Source organism: Somniosus microcephalus, chromosome 6 (genome assembly GCF_052327205.1).
Source record: "Somniosus microcephalus isolate GS21.2 chromosome 6, FLI_Smic_1.0, whole genome shotgun sequence".
Taxonomy (NCBI): Eukaryota; Metazoa; Chordata; class Chondrichthyes; order Squaliformes; family Somniosidae; genus Somniosus; species Somniosus microcephalus.
The window spans coordinates 203868698-203888201 of record NC_140992.1 but is presented as its reverse complement, the minus strand read 5'-3'; the positions used below and the strand labels follow the sequence as shown (position 1 = coordinate 203888201).

The following is a 19504-nucleotide window of genomic DNA, read 5'->3' as shown; positions in this document are numbered from 1 at the left end:
AATTACAGCATTGAGACACTTACACTTTCAATATAGTATTTTCTTTGCACTTTCAAAAACATTAGCCTACGTGTCAAAAAGCAAAATCTATTCACTAAATTGCAGCATTAGAAATTGCATAATGCTGCATATATCACTCCTTTCCCCCTCTACTTGGCACCCTACTGCGACATGATTCTACAGACACTATATGCTCTTACTCTCTACAAATTTGCGGTCAGCGGCAAAGCTAAGGAGTACACCACTGACATCGCAAGTAAATCCACACCTACCTCATGCAACCACCCCCCCCCCCCCCAAATCGAGAACCTCCTTTAAAATGCTGCAGAGTTCTACGCAGCGTACTCGCCCACGGAGCCCACCATTGTGCGTATGTGAATCTGGGATCACGTGGGACGGTGGTTCTTTTACTTCCCGATTCGTAACCTATAGGGTCTCGCCAGCTTTAATGGTCGCATTCGCAGTAAACCTCAAGTCTTACAGCTTTCCTCCTTCATTGAAACTTGAATCCAAGTTCCATATTATTGCCAATCCAATACACCCGAAGTGAAATCCTGGGTAAACTCAACAGGAATACCAGGGACCTTTCTCTGTCTCTCCTTTATACAGATTTCAGTTTCTGTTTAATTCAACATGACTTAGAAAAAATTCTATTGTTAATCTCAAATTTTAATCAAAATTATCCCATTTCAAACTACCCGACATTTTTCTCTCACCCCCTCCAACCGAACGTACATAATAGGCATTAACCGTTTAAAAATAATTTTCACATTGAATCAAAAAGCTCTTCCAAGACTTTTTTGAAGACAAGTTAGTCTGTGCTTAGCTTCAGCTAGCAGCCAATTCGGAGGTCAGAAATAAACCAGCACCATGTCATTCATTTGATCTACATGTACCTATTAATTGTGTTGTGTGCTCAAACTTCATTCCCAATAAAAGCCTTTCTTCCAGTCCCCTTACGCTGTGCAAAAGGCTTCCTGCGCCTGCTTCACAAACCTTAAAAATTTGAAGTGTAATTACTTCGGAGTAGGTGGGCAATTAGCCCAACTTTGTGCCAGCATGGTGATTTCTATCAGGAGGTGAAAGATGCAGCGAAGCCTCTGCGTAGTCATAACTTGACAGATCACAAGTTCTGGATGTAGTAATTGCGGTCAGTTTCAAAGGCAGTGTGACGGTGAAAGCTGACAGTTCGCAGTCATGCCGTCCACAAATTCAAGGCCAGTGTGTTTCAGAAAGTTGTTGCCTTCACCTTATGTCCATACTTCAGCAAGAATTACTGAATAGCAGAAATGCTGAACAATTTCCCCTTCCTTAACCCAGAGGTGCCAAATCCAACTGTAATGCCTCTATCAATGTCTCAGCTAAGATGGGGTAAACCTGGTTTTTGTGTCTCGCTAATCACTGCCTTAATTAGATGAGCCAAAATTTAGATGAATCAGAATTATGATGTAGTTGACAGCAAATACATTACAGAAACAAAACTTTAGCCACCAGGATGCGGAACAGCAAATAACTACTTTTACTAGTAGAACGTTGCAAAACACCAATTTTGGCATCTTAAAAGTGGAGTACAGGTAGACTATCCTTTATCCGAAAACCTCAGGTTTTAGGAAAATTTCGGATTTCGGAAGGTGCGCAAAAACACTTCGGTTTTCAGAGGTAATTCGGTTTTCGGGAGTGCGGATAAAGGATACACTATCCCTTATCCGAAAATAACGACTATAAATACTGTAGTTACAGGGATAAGTACTGTAGTACAGTTTATTTGTAAGGAAAACATTCAGTAAAACTTCAAACATATACAGGTACAAACTAAGCTAAATACCTGTACATAAACATGCAATAAAAGGTACATTACATCCGGCTTGAGGATCTTGGAGAAGAGGGTACATCAGTGTTGTCATCATTGTCATCAGGTTGGAGTTGGACATCTGAAGATGGGCCAGGAACAGGATTCTCAAGTGATGAAGCATGACGACAGACGGCCTTTTTAAAGACTTCTTCCAGTGTCATCTGTCTCATTAACATTGGTTTCTGTCTAAGCAGTCTCTCTAATTGAGTAAACTTGCATAATCTCTTGCTCACTGATAAATGCACGTTTTTCAAGGCCAGCAATTAACTGATCACACATTGTCACCATATCGTCTATGGGGATTTTTTCACCTGTGTTCACAATGTCATCATCATCACTACTGTCCTCATGCTTGTCTTTATTTAACACCATTTCAGCAATTTCCCCATCACTCAACGAATTCACAACAGGTGCATCATTGTCAATGTTCAGCACTTCTTCGATGTCAGCTTCCTCTAACATATTTACACTTTCGGATGATAAACCTTTGGCGTAAGTGAGGAGGTTTGGTATCATCATCTTCTCCTGACAGGAAATCCTTCAAACTCGTCATCTGCAGGTCCATCTTCATGAAACATCGTTGAAGGCCAAAGTCTGTGCCAAGCATTTGTTAATGTTGGTTTGTCAACATCGTTCCAAGCATTAGCAACTGCATAAATGGCATCCTTAACATTGAATTCTTTCAGGAAGCTTTGGATTCCTTCGCCTCTGTTGATTGCATCAAGCATAGAGTTCAAAAAAACGTCTTTATACTTGCTCTTCATGGAGCGTAAAATTCCTTGGTCACAAGGCTGTATTAAAGATGTCACATTAGGGGGAAAGTTAATGCCGAAAACATAACTTTTCACAAGAAGTTCAGGAGGGGGATGTGCGGAGCAGTTGTCCAGGAACAATAACATTTTGCAGTTTTCTTCCAGTCCAACTTGCCTGCAATGAGCTCGTGTCGCTGGTACGAAGTGGTTATTGAACCAGTGAGAAAATATTCCTCTGGTTACCCATGCTTTCCTGCTAGCATAATAATGCACAGGTAAATTGCATACACCTTTCAAACATCTCGGATGTTGGCTTTTTCCAATCACTACCAACTTTAACTTGGGTGTGCCTGCAGCATTGGCACACCCAAGAACAGTCAACCTGTCCTTAGCATCCTTAAAACCTGCTGGTGCACTCTCATCAGCCGTTGCTAATGTTTTTCTAGGAACGTAGCGCCAGAACAGAGCTGTTTCATCAGCATTGTAAATTTGTTCAGGACCGAGGTTTTCATCCGATATTATTTTTGCAAACTCATCTATGTAATTTTCAGCTGCTTCATGATCAGCAGAAGCTTTTTCACCACAGATTTTCAGATATTTTATACCATGACGCTTCTTAAATTTATGCAGCCAACCTTCTGAATATTCACACTCAACTTCAATGTTCAGTTCTTCATGGTATATTCTAGCTTGCTTCATGACCATCAAACCAGTCAGTGGCACACGTTCACCTCTGCGTTGTCGAATCCACTCAATCAGCACACGGTCAAGATCTTCATTTTTTGCCCTATGCAATGTTTTCCTAATTTTCATTAGTTTATGGTCATCACTGTCAGTGTAAAATTTCAACAACTTGTCTTTCTGTTTCTTTAAGTCATACGGTGGTACTTCCCACACCATATTCTTCAGTAAGATGTCGCACAGACACACCACGATCAAGCTTCTGCAATAACTCCACTTTCTGCGATATCGATAATGAGCGATGCTTCCTTCTCTGCTTCTCACTGTTACCCATTGGGGTATCTGCAGCTCTTTTTAGCATTTTCACAAATTGTTAAAAGCCAGCAAATATCTAAGAGAGCAGAGCAAATATCTAAGAGAGCTGCAAATATCTAAGAGAGCAGCAAATATCTAAGAGAGCAGCAAATATCTAAGAGAGCAGCATAACACCTGCGTGGGTCAAGCATCGGCAGCGTCGGGTGATGCTTTGCGCCACCTTCGGCTTTCAGGGGTTTTCTGGTTTCGGATGTGCGGATAAAGGCTGGTACACTATCTCTTATCCGAAATGGGATGGGGGTCGGCGGGGGTGGGGTACGGCGGGGGGGTCGGGTTCGGCCGGGGGGTCGGCGGGGGTCGTGGTCGTGCGCATTTCGGTTTTCAGAAGTCATGCTTTGCTCCACTTTCGGCTTTCAGAGGTTTTCTGGTTTCGGATGTGCGGATAAAGGCTGGTACACTTACGCTGAGCGATTTCGGTTTTCAGAAGTGCGGAAAAATGCTACACTATCCCTTATCCGGCTAGGCCTGTAAGTCGTGCGCCACTCTGGTCATGTCGTGCGCACGACTTACGCTGACCGAAAAAACCTTCGGTTTTTAGAGGTTTTCGGTTTTCGGAAGTCCGGATAAAGGGTAGTCTACCTTTATAATAAACTGAAAATAAAGAGACTGAAAATAAAGAGAACACCAGATGAAAAACAACAGGGCACACATGCATACAGTGCTAAAAAATTAATTGAAAATTGTATTTAGCTTAGATGTAGATAGCTACATTATTATAACTTGTATTTATATAGCACCTTCAATGTAGTAAAAAGCCCTAAGGCATTTCATAGCAGCGTTATCAAACAAAATTTGACACCAAGCCAGATAAGTAGAAATTAGGGCAGACGACAAAAGAGGTAAGTTTTAAGAAGCGTCTTAAGAGGAAAAAAAGGTAGAGATGTTTAGGGAGGGAATTCCAGAGCTCAGGGCCTTGGCAGTTGAAGGCATGGCCACAAATGATGGAGCGATTAAAATCGGGGATGCTCAAGGAGGCCAGAATTGAAGGAGCACAGATATCGGAGTATTGTCGGGCTGGAGGAGGTTAGAGAGATAGGGAGGGGCAAGGTCATGCAGGGATTTGAAAACAACTGGGAGTCAACGTAGGTCAGTGAGCACAGGGGTGATGGGTGAACTTGGCAGCTGACGTTTGGATGACCTCAAGTTTACAGAGGGTGGAAAATGGGAGGCCGGCCAGGATTGCGTTGGAATAGTTAAGTCTAGGAGGTAATAAAAGGCATGGATGAGGGTTTCAGCAGCAGAGTAGCTAAGGCAGTAATAAAACCACCTGTTTAGTTAATTATTACTGGTGCCTTGAAATTGGGTTATCCTACATAAGGGTAGTAGAAGCTGTACACTATTTTTGTAAATTCTCTACATTGGAAGCTTGAAATAAGGCAATTTTTGCAGATTTAAAATACTTCAATTAAAATCACATATATTCAGTCCAACAACTTGCATATTGGTAGCCCTGTGGTGTTTCCTCACACTTCACACCCACCACCGCCCCCTCGCCATCCCAGCTACAATATAATAGCCTGACAGAAAATTTACAAATCCTTAAAGCCCAAGAATATGGAATTTCCATGGACCCGTTGGTAGTCTGAAGATTCCAACGAAATTGCTATCAGGTCAAAAGAGCTGTAAATAAAAAAAGTTTTATTCATTCACGGGATGTGGGCGTCGCTGGCAAGGCCATCCCTAATTGCACTCGAGAAGGTGGTGGTGAGCCGCCTTCTTAAACACTCCCCCACAGTGCTGTTAGGTAGAGTTTTCCAAGATTTTGACCCAGCAACGATGAAGGAACAGCAATATACTTCCAAGTCAGAATGGTGTGTGACTTGGCAGGGAACTTGAGGTGGTGTTGTTCCCATGTGCCTGCTGCCCTTGTCCTTCTACATGGTAGAGGTTGCGGGTTTGTGAGGTGCTGCCAAAGAAGCCCTGGAGAGTTGCTGCAGTGCATCTTGTAGATGGTACACACTGCAGATAAACATGCACTCCCTCCACCACCGGTGCAATGTAAGGTGGTAGATGTGGTGCCTGTAAAGTCTGTGGGTTGTACAGTTAATAACGACACAGACTTCAGGAACAACAAACAAACAGGTCTTTACTATTCGAAGGTCAGGGCGAATCTGCCCAAGGAATCATGCCACAACACTTATATACCGGTGTGGTCACCGTCGGTATTACAGTATACAGAAGCCAAACAAGTAGTGCCACACCTAAAGTAGTTCTCTTAAAGGTGAACGGTTACATACAATAGTTCTCTTAAAGGTAGACGGGTACATACACTACAGTGCCAATCAAGCGAGCTGCTTTGTCCTGGATGGTGGCGAGCTTCTTGAGTGTTGTTGGAGCTGCACTCATCCAGGCAAGTGGAGAGTATTCCATCACACTCTTGACTTGTGCTTGGGGGGGTGGGGGTGGGGGGTCAGGAGGTGAGTCACTCACTGCAGAATACCGAACATGTGAACTGCTCTTGTAGTCACAGTATTTATGTGGCTGGTCCGGTTAAGTTTCTGGTCAATGGCGACCCCCAGGATGTTGAGTGCGGGATTCGACAATGGTAGTGTCATTGAATAACAAGAGGTGGTGGTTAGACTTGCTCTTGTTGGAGATGGTCATTGTCTGGCACTTTGTCCGGGTCTTGATGCACGTGGGCACGGACTGTTTCATTATGAGGAGTTGCAAATGGAACTGACAATGTGCAATCATCAGCAAACATCCCCACTTCTGACCTTATGTGGATATGTTAATACTCCAGAAATTGAAATTTGTGCTCAAATGACAAATTTTCTGTAATATTAATTTTGACATGATAGCACCATAATGTAATTACTGTTTAGTAGATTATTGGTAGCAGAATCAATAGCTGAAAAGTTAATACAAGCACAGTACCAGTCCAATTTTCAAATTGCTGAATAGACAACTGACTTAATTGGTCCTCAAAACCAACTAATATTTGAAACCTGCTAAAACTGTTCAAGCTTTCAAATGTAGTGAACTTACAGAAATGCACTGAACATCTTTTACTGCCATCTGTAGCATGCCCGAGTTTTGAGTCAGCATGCAGTACAGTAAATACAATGGCCCAGATATTCCGATCCCTACAGGTGGGTACGCGCTGTGTGCCCACCCGTTGGGACATTGGAAATGCCGGTTTCAGGCATGCACAGCACATGCGCTGAAAACCGGCATTTCCGATGTCAAGAATGCTCGACAGATCCTCCAGCTGCCCTGGAGAAGGGCCTCTGCGGACGGATAGTTCTGCTTTTTGGAGACCCTCCATCCGCAGAAAACCCTTACAATTCTTACACCTGGTAAGAGTAAAAAAGTCACTGATTTATCATTTAAAAATACTTTAAAAAGGTAAGTTTATTTTTAGCCCCATAAAAAACTTAAATTATTTTTTTTCAAAAGCTTACATTTTTGCTTAAAATATTCAATTTATTGTAATCAAGTCATTTTAAAAATATGATTTTTTTTAAAAAACTTTATTTAAAGTTTTATGATGTTTTTGGGGTGATCTCCATTCATATATTGACAGGTCTTCCTGTCAAGTGTATGAAGGGAGATTCCCTTCTGTGATTGGCTCCCCATGGCCCACGTGATCCCAGGGACGCTGCAAACTGCCTGCGCCTCTGGGATACGTGGACCATGCGCACTTGGAGTTGAGAGGCCCAAGATCGGAAGTGTGCGCGTCCCGGGAGCCCTCAGATAAGGGCGTAGATTTTTCCAGATCGCAGGCCTCCGCACGCAGGAAGCCTGCGATCGGAAATACGGGCCAATAAACTTAATATTGCATCTGTTACTCAGCTGACCCAATAAAAGAACCACCTGAAGAGATCAATTTCCTATTCCATAAGTTATCACAATTTCCTTTTTTTTTTTTGCACCACCAGCAACTACTGGGTCAAATGTATACGAATGTGACCTTGTTGCAATCGTATCCAGTTTCACCTAATTATGCCAGCAAAATAAATTCAAATCAGCATCCTCAAATGTTCTTCCCCATGAGAGGTTACAAACCTAATTCCCAGTTGACTTTGAAAGGTTTCCTCCAACAGCAAGTGTGCTGGAGGCACCAAATTTATCCATGCAGATTGTTTCACTCAGGTAAATATACATTTCTAACAATAACACTCCATGACATTGTACTGCACCATAAAGATTAATAATTTGTGGTTAAATTCAACTGAGGATCTCGTATGGCTACTTTTCATACAGTACTTATATAACACATTATAAAAAAGTGTGCACAATAATGTCTCAAGGGTATTCTACACCTGCTGGTTAAGTAATATTTTTCTGAATCAATCAAAATATTACATAATAACAGGTGCAAAATATCCATTACAAATTTCAAAATACTTCATGTGTGCAAAAATGATTTCCTGCAAACTTTTAATTTGGAGATTACAAGGCATAAATGCTGTGAATGGATCTCCACTTGCAGTATTGCTGCAATAAAGCAAAAAACACTAATTGGCCAAAGTAGAATTTTTTAAAATAGTACTTGCATTCTATTTAATTTCTCTCACATTACTGAAACTTTTCTATTGCAAGATTAACATTTGTGACAAGTTTCCAGAGAAAGGTTACACTGCTTAATATGTTTATCTGTAAGAAAAGTTGCATTGAAACTGGTGGCAATAATTCAAAATTCTCATCGGTAAAATAGCAGTTGAATTCTCAGAACTCATTTTGTAGATTTAAGTTTTTTTTGGAAGATCAGTTCCAGGATTCTATTTAACAAGAATCTACACTTCACTTTTAAAAGAATGGACAGTGTCTCCCAAATTAAACTGTTATGCCATCATCATGAGATTTTAATGCTTTGTCCAAAAGGTTTGGTGACCAACTGCAAGAGGCAATCACATCTATGCCAAACAAAAAATAAAAGTTAAAAATAAAGCTACAGCTGGTCTTCATGCCTCTAAGAGGTAGAAAAGTCAGCCAGGCTTGCTACTTCTCATCACTATTCAATCACCGTTATAAAGTGTGCATGCATGCCCAGTTAGGCAAGGGTTCAGCTGTAATGCTTTCTACATTTGAATAACCTGCTGACACTCACGGTCAAGGCTTACATATGGAAAATGGCCTCAAAAATAGTTCTAGAGCAACACCAAGCCTCATTTCTATCAAGAGGGAAGCAATCGGATAAAACCTTAAATAAAAAACAAGTGCAATTTGTTATAAAAACAGAAAATGCTGGAAATACTCAGCAGGTCAGGCAGCATCTGTGGAGAGAGAAACAGAGTTAACGTTTCAGGTCGATGAACTTTTGTCTATTCTGTTTCTCTCTCCACAGATGCTGCCTGACCTGCTGAGTACTTCCACCATTTTCTGTTTTTATTGCAGATTTCCAGTATCCGCAGTATTTTGCTTTTGTAGAAGTGCAATTTGTTTCTTGCCTCACAGGCATCTAATCTACATATTCAAACAGTAACCTACCTCTTCAGTAGGTAGGCCAAAACAAACATAACTTATGTTAATTCTTTTATGTTAGATGTGTAGAAGTATCACAGTAAATTTAAAGTAAGTGACAGTTTGACTCACTTCGTAGCACTCTCACTGGAGTCAGAATGTAGTGGGTTCAAATCCTACTCAAGACTTCAACACATAATAAGGGTTGACACTATCAATGAACAAGTGCTGCATTGTAGGAGTCATCATTCTTTCAGCTGAAACATTTAAATGTTTCAAGTGAACAATGATGCCGCATCATTATTGGAAAAGCAGGAAGATTTCCTGGTGTTGCGTCCTGACAAATATTCTTCCCCCAGCCACTAAGAGCAGATGAAATCATTCATCAATTAGCTGTTTTTGTCTTCACTGCCACATTTGCTTACTCAAAGATGCAATAGAAAAACATCTAGAAACTGAAAATAGTCAGCATAGATTTCAAAATGGGAGGTCATGCTTGAATTCTTTGAAGAAGTAACAAAGAGTAGACACGGGTAATGCAGTAGACGCAAACTATTTGGATTTTCAAAAGGCCTTTGATAAGGTACCGCATAGCAGACTCATGACCAATGTCAGAACATGTGGAGTCAGGGGACAAGTCGTAGAATGGATAGCAAGCTGGCTACAAAACAGGAGTGTGTACGGGTTAAAAGGTAGTTACTCAGACTGGCAAAAGGTGGGAAGGGGTGTTTCACAGCGATCAGTGCTAGGATCACTGTTGTTCACCATTTACATAATGGATTTGGACTTGGGAATCAGAAGTACAATTTCCACAGTTGCGGACGACACAAAATTGGGGGGTATCGTTAATACAGAGGAGGAGTGCAACAAAATACAAGACATTAATAAACTTGCAGAATGGTCACGTAATTGGCAAATGAACTTCAATATAGACAAGTGTGAGGAGGTACATTTTGGTACGAAGAATATGGAGGCCACATACTCCTTGAAAAATAAGTGTCTAATTGGGGTAGAGGAGCAGAGGGATCTAGGGGTTTCAGATACACAAATCACAAAGTAGGGTCACAGGTTAATAAGGCCATTAAAAAAGCAAACCAAGCACTGGGACTCATTTCTAGAATTGAAAAACAACTAAGTTATGCTAAACTTGTATAGAACCTTGGTTGGACCACACTGAGTACTGTGAACAGTTCTGGTCTGCATATTATTAAAAAAAATACAGAAGCAAAAAAGATGCACTAGGATGACATCAGAACTGAGAGGTTGTACCCATCAGGACAGATTGAACAGGCTGGGGCTCTTTTCTCTAGAAAAGAGCAGACTGAGGGGTGAGCCGATAGAAGTCTTTAAGATTATGAAAGAGTTTGATAGGGTAGACAGAGATGTTTCCACTTCTGAGGGGACCAGAACTAGGGGGCCATAAATATAAAAGAGTCACTAATAAATCCAATAGGGAATTCAGAAGGAACGTCTTTACCAAAAGAGTGGTTAGAATGTGGAACTAGCTACCAGAAGGAGTAGTTAAGGTGAATAGCATAGCAACATTTAAGGGAAGCTAAAAACACATGAGGGAGAATGGAATAGAGGGATATGTTGATGGCGTTAGATGAAGAAGAGTGGGAGGATGCTCGTGTGGAGCATAAACACAGGCATGGATCTGTTGGGCTGATGGCCTGTTTCTGTGTTGTAAATACTATTCAAGTCATTCCACTTCAAAGTAACTCATTGTTTGTAAAGCACAAAGACATTTGAGGTATTTTATAAATGTAAGGGAGTAAAATGTCTTTTCAACTTTTCAAAAAAAATCACCATCACGCATTAAATCACATTTACAACCCATGCATACGAGCATGGGTCAACACATCTCCCAAAATATGTTTTTTTAATAATGATGTCTGCATGACATTATAAACACTGCCATGTGCTCAATATAGCCAAACTGCATCACACTTTGTGGAATCTGCTTCAGACAAAGCTGACCTGTATAAATACCTTTTACAACACAGCAAAGTCATACGTTACATAGAATCTATAGACCAGAAACAGGCCATTCAGCGCAACTGGTCTATACTTGTGCTTATACATCAGGCGAGCCTCCTCCAACTCTAAATTACCTCTTTCCACCCTGCCCCCATATCCCTCTATTTCTGTCTTCATGTATGCATCAAGTCACTCCTTAAATAGGTCAATACTATCTGCTTCAGCCACTCCATACAACAGTGAGTTTCACATTCTCACCACCGCATATAGAAATTCCTCCTAAATTCTTTATTTGATCTGTTCTCGTCAGCACACCACCACACAATAACCAGAATCAACCGGATAACTTGGGTATAACAGCTGTTCTGTGAATCTTCCAAGAAAAAAAAGTGTATGATACAGCACTTCATAAATCTGCAATTGAAAACACAGCAATGGCAACATTTAAAATAAAATTCAATTTACATTACAACTATACGGATACAAATTTACAGCAAACCAATAAAGTGCCATAGTATCACTAAACTGTGAAGCCTTATAACTTAGATGTGTGAAGAATTTGCTTTAACTACTTCGTTACTAACCGACATACTACAAAATATGACTCAAATTGTTAGTGGAGAACAGAGTGCCAACACAGCTGATAGTTAAGCTTGATCAGACCTGAATGTGATTCTGTGACATCTGAATAGATTACAACCTATTGGGTGGGGTCACTTACTTAACTCATCAGTTATGAATCATAACCATTACAACTCCGATGTGGCAATTTCAAGGAAATTGAAAACTGTCACAGTGGACATCACCTGGAATTGTTTGGACACCTTCAGTTATTCTTTCACGCTGTTTCCTCAACAGAAAACACTAAGGATTTCAAACTGCCACATTAGCCCACTGTAAATGTTTTGGGTAACAACTGTGTACTGTATTGCGATTAACAGGCCACAATATTGGTTTTAAAACTCAAAAATGAAGAGAAATTGCAAATCTGGCTAGAGGACCTGTGATAGCACACTGCCAACTTGACCCTATTCTGATATAAAGGCGAAACTCAAGTCATTGCGAACTTTGAAAACAAATGAAAAAAAGTGACCAACTTCTCCTGACGGGAGAATTCGAACTGAAGTAGTTGAACTTTATGCATTTTTGCCACATCAACGTGCATCTTATGGGTTTTCACTCTCCCCGTGATGCAGCATGAAAAAACGGGCCAGTAAGTTTAGTTGTGATAGATCTGTGAACCGACTCTGGGAGCGGAGGGAGGCCCGAACTGGCGGCTGTGAAGTGCCACTTACTTATCTACTAGTGTGCGTATGACAGCCAGCGTATCCAGCACCAGACCGTCCACGTTCTGCTTCTTCCTGCGAGGTTCGTGGGGGCCCCGTCCTCTCCTGGGCGGCCTCACCGGGTCCCGGGAGCGGCTCCTCGGCTCGCCCTCCGCGTTGTTGTGATGGTTAAGGGGATGGTGATGGTGGTGATGCGATGATGAAGAGGAGGACGACGAAGCGGCAGGCGGGTGGGGGCGCTCGGCTTGCGCGAGCTCGCCCGGGAGACCCGGGTTCTCGTCGACGTCGCTGTCCTCCCGACACACGCAGCTGTTGCCCATCCGGCCGCCGGCGTTGGCCGCAGCGCCGAGCGGCTCTGTGGAAAGCAGTAACCCTCGCACCAAGCTCCGAGTCGCGTGGAATACGATCCAGGCCGCTACGATCATCTAGGAAGGCGCCCGCCGCGATAGGGTCACCATCCTCTCCCGGCCGGGCGCGTCGCCTCTAGCTCTAGTTGCGGGCACCGGAGGCAGGGCACCAGGCCAGCCGCCATCTTAGTTCCGCCACCGAAACCAACGGCCGGAGCGCCGCCGCCATGTTTTTAGAAACAAATAGACAGCAGCAGAAAAAGCAGCCCACCTTACAATAAATATCGATCACGGCCACAACTTCCCCCGGGAAGGCCGGCCGGCTGCATCGGTTTTCAGCCGAGCACGGCGTTGAATGTCGCTTTTCCCCCTCCTCGCCGGCCCCTCGAACACGGGGCCCGGCACCACTACCGCGTCCCGGCCTGGCCTCGCGCTGCAGCCGCTGGTGACGGTTTATTTGGAAAAGGCCCGCGCCGCTCCCCAAGCCTCCGCCCGCTCTGATTGGCTGCAATTTCTGTCGCGCTCCCGCTTGCTCGCTTTCTTTCCCCCCGCCCCAACACACACACTGGGGGTGGGGAGAAGAAAGAGAGCTTGCTGCGCCTGCGCTAATTATTCAAAAGTTCATTTATATCAATCCAACTCTTGTTTTTTTTATATCCAACAACAACACCACACGGAAAAGAAAATTATTTGGAATGAAGACAAAGAAAAGGAAGGTGGTCGCGTATTAGTTTCGGTTGCCGCCCAAACGTCTCTATTTTTATATGTTGTCGAACTTCTGTACGGCGGTTCCGAGGCTTTGCATTCCGTCACACGGTGGCGTCAAAATCTGTGAGCTTGCCCACTCCCGCAGAGTAGCTGTGGGAGTTTTATTGCAATGTTGCATGTCTCTGTGGTGTGTAGTAAGTACTAGCTGCAGGGATTGGAGTGCACAGTGGGTGCTGGAAATAATATTATCATTTAATTTATTAAGTTTATTTTCTTCTGCATAATTTGCGTTTTATTAGTTGTGTCCCTTTAAAAAGGGAGCACTTTTATATATTTTTGGTGTGGCTGAGACCACATAGGGACAGTAACACAATTCACTATGTATAGCCAATGTTGTTATCGCTCCACGTTATATACGGAACTTGGTTGGGTTATCGGTGCAGGGTCCCTTTAAGAGTCGTCGATTGTGTGATGATGTCATAGCCCTGCAACGAGGTCAAGTCCCTGAGTCCATGCGGAGAGTTAATAAAGCTAACACGCCTTTTTCTTTGCTGCTATGAAAGTCTCGCAGTCTGTTTATTTCCAGCGACTCCTACATTGGTGACCCCGTTTCTCTTTTCGACGTTTCCAAAGACTTTATCCGAGATGGTGACGAACGCCGTTTCTCTCAAATTACCGGAGTTTTGGGAACGGCAGGCTGCCGAGGCTCAGTTTGCACTCCGGGACATCACCGCGGACGACACGAAGTATTATTACGTCGTCTCTGCTCTCGGCAGCTCCACCGCGGCCAGAGTCGTGAGCCTGCTCGAGGACCCCCTGGAGCACCACAAATTTGCGACGCTGAGAATGCACCGCCTAGAGACTTTTGGATTAACTGAACCCGAGCGTGCACGCCAGCTTCTCTCTCTACCCGGGCTTGGCGACTCCAAGCCCTCAGAGCTGATGGACCACATGTTAACCCTCCTGGGCAAGCACAAGCCGTGCTTCCTCATCAGAGAACTGTTCCTACAACAGCTGCCAGGGCAGGTACGGTCGGCTTTAGCCAACTCTCATATTAGTGATTTCCGCGCCCTTGCCAAGGAGGCCGACAATTTTTTCTCCGCCGGGCAACAGTACTGCGGGGCCCTGCCCCCACCGCCACAGCCCAACGGCGGCAGCCCCCAAGCATGTGCTTCTACCACGCGCAGTTCAGCCCCAACGCTAAGAAGTGCCGGCCCACGTGCAGCTTTACTGCATCGGGAAACGCAAAGGCCCACTCGTTAGCTACCATGGCTGTCGGCCATTCAGGTAGTCTGTTATTCATTACGGACACTGACTCTGGACGTCGTTTCCTCTGCGACACGGGTGCCCAGGTGAGCGTCCTGCCCGCGTCAACCGTAGCCATACGGGGGGGAACCACGGCCCCGCCCTCAAAGCCGCCAACGGCAGTTCCATCCGTACTTTCGGGAAACAAAGCGTGGCGCTGTGTTTTGGCGGGCAGCGTTTCGCTTGGGACTTTGTTACAGCGAAAGTGTCCACCCCCTTTCTCGGCGCTGACTTCCTCTGCGCCAATGGCCTTTTGGTGGACGTCAAGAACTGACATCTCATCAACGCTGAGACTTTCAGTTCGCTCCCGTGTTCGCTCAGTGGTTCCGGCACGACGAAGTTGTCCAGCGCACTCTCGGTCTCCGACGAGTTTTCCCGCCTCCTCGCCGGGTTCCCGCACCTCACGAAGCCCACTTTCTCGTCCGCCGCCACCAAGCACGGGGTAGAACACCACATCCCGACCACCGGTCCGCCTGTCTACGCCCGCGCTCGGCGCCTCGACCCGGGGAAACTCGCCATCGCTAAAGCCGAGTTCGACACGATGGAGCGCCTCGGCATCATTCGCCGGTCGAACAGTCCGTGGGCCTCGCCCCTCCACATTGCACCGAAACCAGGCGGCGGTTGGCGCCCGTGCGGCGATTACCGGCGCCTCAACGATGCTACAACCCCGACCGCTACCCAATTCCACACATCCAGGACTTTTCCGCCCGCCTGGCCGGGAAAGTTGTTTTCTCTAAAGTGGACCTCATTTGGGGTTACCACCAGGTCCCCGTTCGGCCGCAGGACGTCCCAAAAACCGCGGTGATCACCCCATTCGGGCTGTTCGAATTCCTCCGCATGCCATTCAGTCTCAAAAACGCCACTCAGGCTTTTCAACCTGCCATTCCTGTTCATCTACCTGGACGACATTCTCGTCGCCAGCGCCTCCAGGACGGAGCATATGTCCCACCTCCGGACTCTCTTCGAACGCCTCAGCCAGCACGGCCTAATCGTCAATCCGGCCAAGTGCCAGTTCGGGCTGTCCTCGATCGACTTTCTCGGGCGCCGCATCACGAAGGATGGGGCGGTGCCACTGCCGTCGAAAGTGGAGGCCGTGAAGGATTTTTCGTGGCGACTCACCGTGAGGGCCCTGCAGGAGTTTTTGGGCATGGTGAACTTTTATCATCACTTAGTTCCCCGGGCAGCCCAGCTTATGCGGCCCCTTTACGAGGCCCTCAAAGGCAAGCCCGCCAAGCTCGCCGTCGACTGGTACGTGGAGATGGCCAGTTCTTTCACGGACACGAAAAGGGCCCTGGCTAATGCAACCATGCTGGCGCATCCGTTGCCCGATGCGCCGATCGCTCTCACCACTGACGCTTCGGACTATGCTGTCGGCGCCGTCCACGAACCGTGGGTCAACGGCACCTGGCAGCTGCTCGCCTTCTTCAGCCGGCAGCTCCGCCCCAACGAGCGGAAGTACAGCACCTTCGATCGCGAGCTTCTCGGCCTCTACCTCGCCGTCCGACACTTCCGTTTCCTGCTGGAGGCCCTCCCGTTCACGCCGTTCGTGGACCACAAGCCGTTGACCTTCGCCATGGCCAAAGTTTCCGAGCCGTGGTCGGCCCGTCAGCAGCGCCAGCTTTCCTTCGACTCTGAGTTCACGACAGACATCCAGCATGTGGCTGGGAAAAACAACCCTGTCGCCGACTGTCTCTCCCGGGCCGTCGCCAGCGCCGTACACCTCGGCATCGACTACACCCGCATGGCGGCCGACCAGACCTCCGACCTGGATGTCCAGGCCTACAGGACGGCTGTCACGGGCCTTCAGTTAGCGGACGTCGCGTTTGACGATGCCGGCACCACGCTCCTGTGCGATGTCTCCGCTGGGCAGCCACGCCCCGTCGTGCCCGACGGGTGGAGACGGCAGGTTTTCGACGTCGTCCATAGCCTTTCCCACCCGGGCAGGAAGCCGTCACAGAAGCTGGTGGCGGCTAAGTTCGTCTGGCACGGGCTCAAGAAGGACGTTCGTGACTGGGCCAATACCTGCGTGGAATGCCAGCGCTCGAAAGTGCATCGCCATACTAAGGCCCCGTTGACGCCTTTCGCGGTGCCCGAGAGGCAGTTCGACCATGTTAACGTGGACCTGGTGGGGCCCCTGCCGCCCTCCCACGGGTTCACCCACCTCCTCACGATGGTCGACAGAACCACCCGATGGCCGGAAGCCGTCCCGCTGTCGCCAACAACATCCGCCGATGTGGCTCGGGCGTTTATCAACACTTGGGTTGCCCAGTTCGGCGCCCCATCTGACGTCTCCTCCGACCGGGGGCCTCGGGTTGAGACTCCACCACCGCATATCACCCTCAGGCTAACGGGCTGTGCGAACGGTTTCATCGCTCCATGAAGGCCGCGCTCCGGGCCAGCCTCCGGGACGACAGTTGGATCGACAGACTCCCGTGGGTCATGCTGCGACTCAGGACCGCCCCCAAGGAGGACCTCCAGTCCTCGTCCGTCGAGCTCGTCTATGGGCAGCTGCTGCGGGTTCCCGGGGATTTCATCCCCAACGCCGCGGACCCTTGGTCCACAGCCCGTCAGCGGTCCGCCCTCCTGGACAATGCCTTTTCGCGCCGGTGCCCACGTCGCAGCACGGTCTCCCTCAGTCCCACGTTCCGCCCGACCTTCGTGCGGTGGAGTACGTTTTCGTCCGCCATGACGCCCACCGGGGACCTCTTCACCCACCTTACGACGGACCATTCCGCATCCTGGAAGCCAGGGACAAGGCCTTCGTGGTGGATGTCGGCGGTAAGCCGGACTACATTTCCGTGGACCGTCTTAAGCCGGCCCACCTGGATCTGGACCGACCCGTTGGGTTGGCTCAGCCCCCACGGCGGGGCCGACTTCCGGCTTCTGCACCCTCAGCCCACCACCGAGCGCCCGGGGACCCTCCTGCGAACCCCCCGGTCCCCGCCCCGGACTTAAGGAGCCGTTTCGGCCGTGTGATCCGGGCCCCTCAACGACTGACATTGCCAGTTCTAGTGAATTCTGCGGGGACGTATGTGGCGGAGACCACATAGGGACAGTAACACAATTCACTATGAATAGCCAATGTTGTTATCGCTCCACGTTATGTACGGAACTTGGTTGGGTTATCGGGGCAGGGTCCCTTTAAGAGTCGTCGATTGTGTGATGACGTCATAGCCCTGCAACGAGGTCGAGTCCCTGAGTCCATGCAGAGAGTTAATAAAGCTAACACGCCTTTTTCTTTGCTGCTATGAAAGTCTCGCAGTCTGTTTATTTCCAGCGACTCCTACATTGGGTTGATGACAGTGGGGCAACCCAGTGTCTCCTTATGTAAGAAAGAAAGACTTGCATTTATATCTTCTTCTTAGGCAGTCCCTCGGATGACTTGCTTCCACATTAAAAATGAGTTCGCAGGTGACTGATGAGTCCAATGCGGGACCTACAGCCTCTGTCACAGGTGGGGCAGACGGCGGGTGGGTGGGGTGCTTGAGTTGACATGCGCTTCTTGCACTTGGCTTCCGCTTGCTCCCGGCAAAGAGACTCCAGGTGTTCGGCACCTGCCCGGATGCTTCTCCTCCACTTTGTGTGGTCTTGGGCCAGGGATTCCCAGGTGTCGGTGGGGATGTTACACTTTTTCAAGGAGGTTTTGAGGGTGTCCTTGAAGCGTTTCCTCTGCCCACCTGGGGCTTTCTTGCCGTGCCGGAGCTCCGAGTAGAGCGCTTGTTTTGGGAGTCTCGTATCGGGCATGCGGATAATGTGACCCATCCATCGGAGCTGATTGAACGTGGTCAAAGCTTCGATGCTGGGGATGTTGGCCTGAGCAAGAACACTGACGTTGGTGCGCCTATCCTGCCAGTGGATTTGCAGGATCTTGCGGAGGCAGCGTTGGTGGTACCTCTCCAGTGCTTTGAGGTGCCTGCTGTACATGGTCCATGTCTTTGAGGCATTCAGCAGGGCATTTATATAGAGCCTTTCACGACCACCGGATGTCTCAAAGCACTTTACAGTCAATGAAGTACCTTTTTGAAGTGGAGTCACTGATGTGATGTGGGAAAAGTGGCAGCCAATTTGCGCACAGCAAGGTCCCACAAACAGCAATGTGATATTGATGAGATGATCTGTTTTTGTTACGTTGGTTGAGGGATTAAATATTGGCCAGGACATAGAAACATAGAAGATAGGAGCAGGTGTAGGCCATTCGGCCCCTCGAGCCTGCTCCGCCATTCAATGGGATCATGGCTGATCATCCAAATTCAGTACCCTGTCCCTGCCTTCTCCCGATATCCCTTGATCCCTTTAGCCTTAAGAAATATATCCAAGTCTTTCTTGAATATATTTAATGAACTGGCCTCCACCGCCCTCTGTGGCAAAGAATTCCACAGGTTCACCACTCTCTGGGTGAAGAAATTCCTCCTCATTTCAGTCCTAAATGGCTTACCCCTTATCCTTAGATTATGACCCCTGGTTCTGGACTCCCCAGCCATCAGAAACATCCTTCCTGCATCTTGTCTGTCCGGGCCTGACCGAATTCTATAGGTTTCGATGAGATCCCCTCTCAATCTTCTAAACTCCAGTGAGTATAAGCCCAGTCGACACAATCTCTCCTCATACGTCATTCCTGCCATCCCAGGTATCAGCCTGGTGAATCTTCGCTGCACTCCTTCCATGGCAAGAACGTCCTTCCTCAGGTAAGGTGACCAAAACTGCACACAATACTCAAGGTGCGGTCTCACCAAGGCCCTGTACAACTGCAGCAAGACATCCTTGTTCCTGTACTCGAACCCTCTTGCTACGAAGGCCAACATACCATTTGCC

General features: G+C 47.0%; 1 protein-coding gene across 1 annotated transcript in view; it reads right to left on the bottom strand.

The window, feature by feature from the left end:
* The window catches only part of rspry1 (ring finger and SPRY domain containing 1), a 90258-nt gene extending 77495 nt beyond the window's left edge, over positions 1-12763 (bottom strand). The window contains exon 1 of the mRNA XM_085991262.1: positions 12342-12763. Coding sequence (XP_085847388.1) covers positions 12342-12757 — 416 coding nt within the window. The 5' untranslated portion in view covers positions 12758-12763. The remainder of the gene's footprint in view (positions 1-12341) is intronic.
* Positions 12764-19504: the final 6741 nt, after the last annotated feature.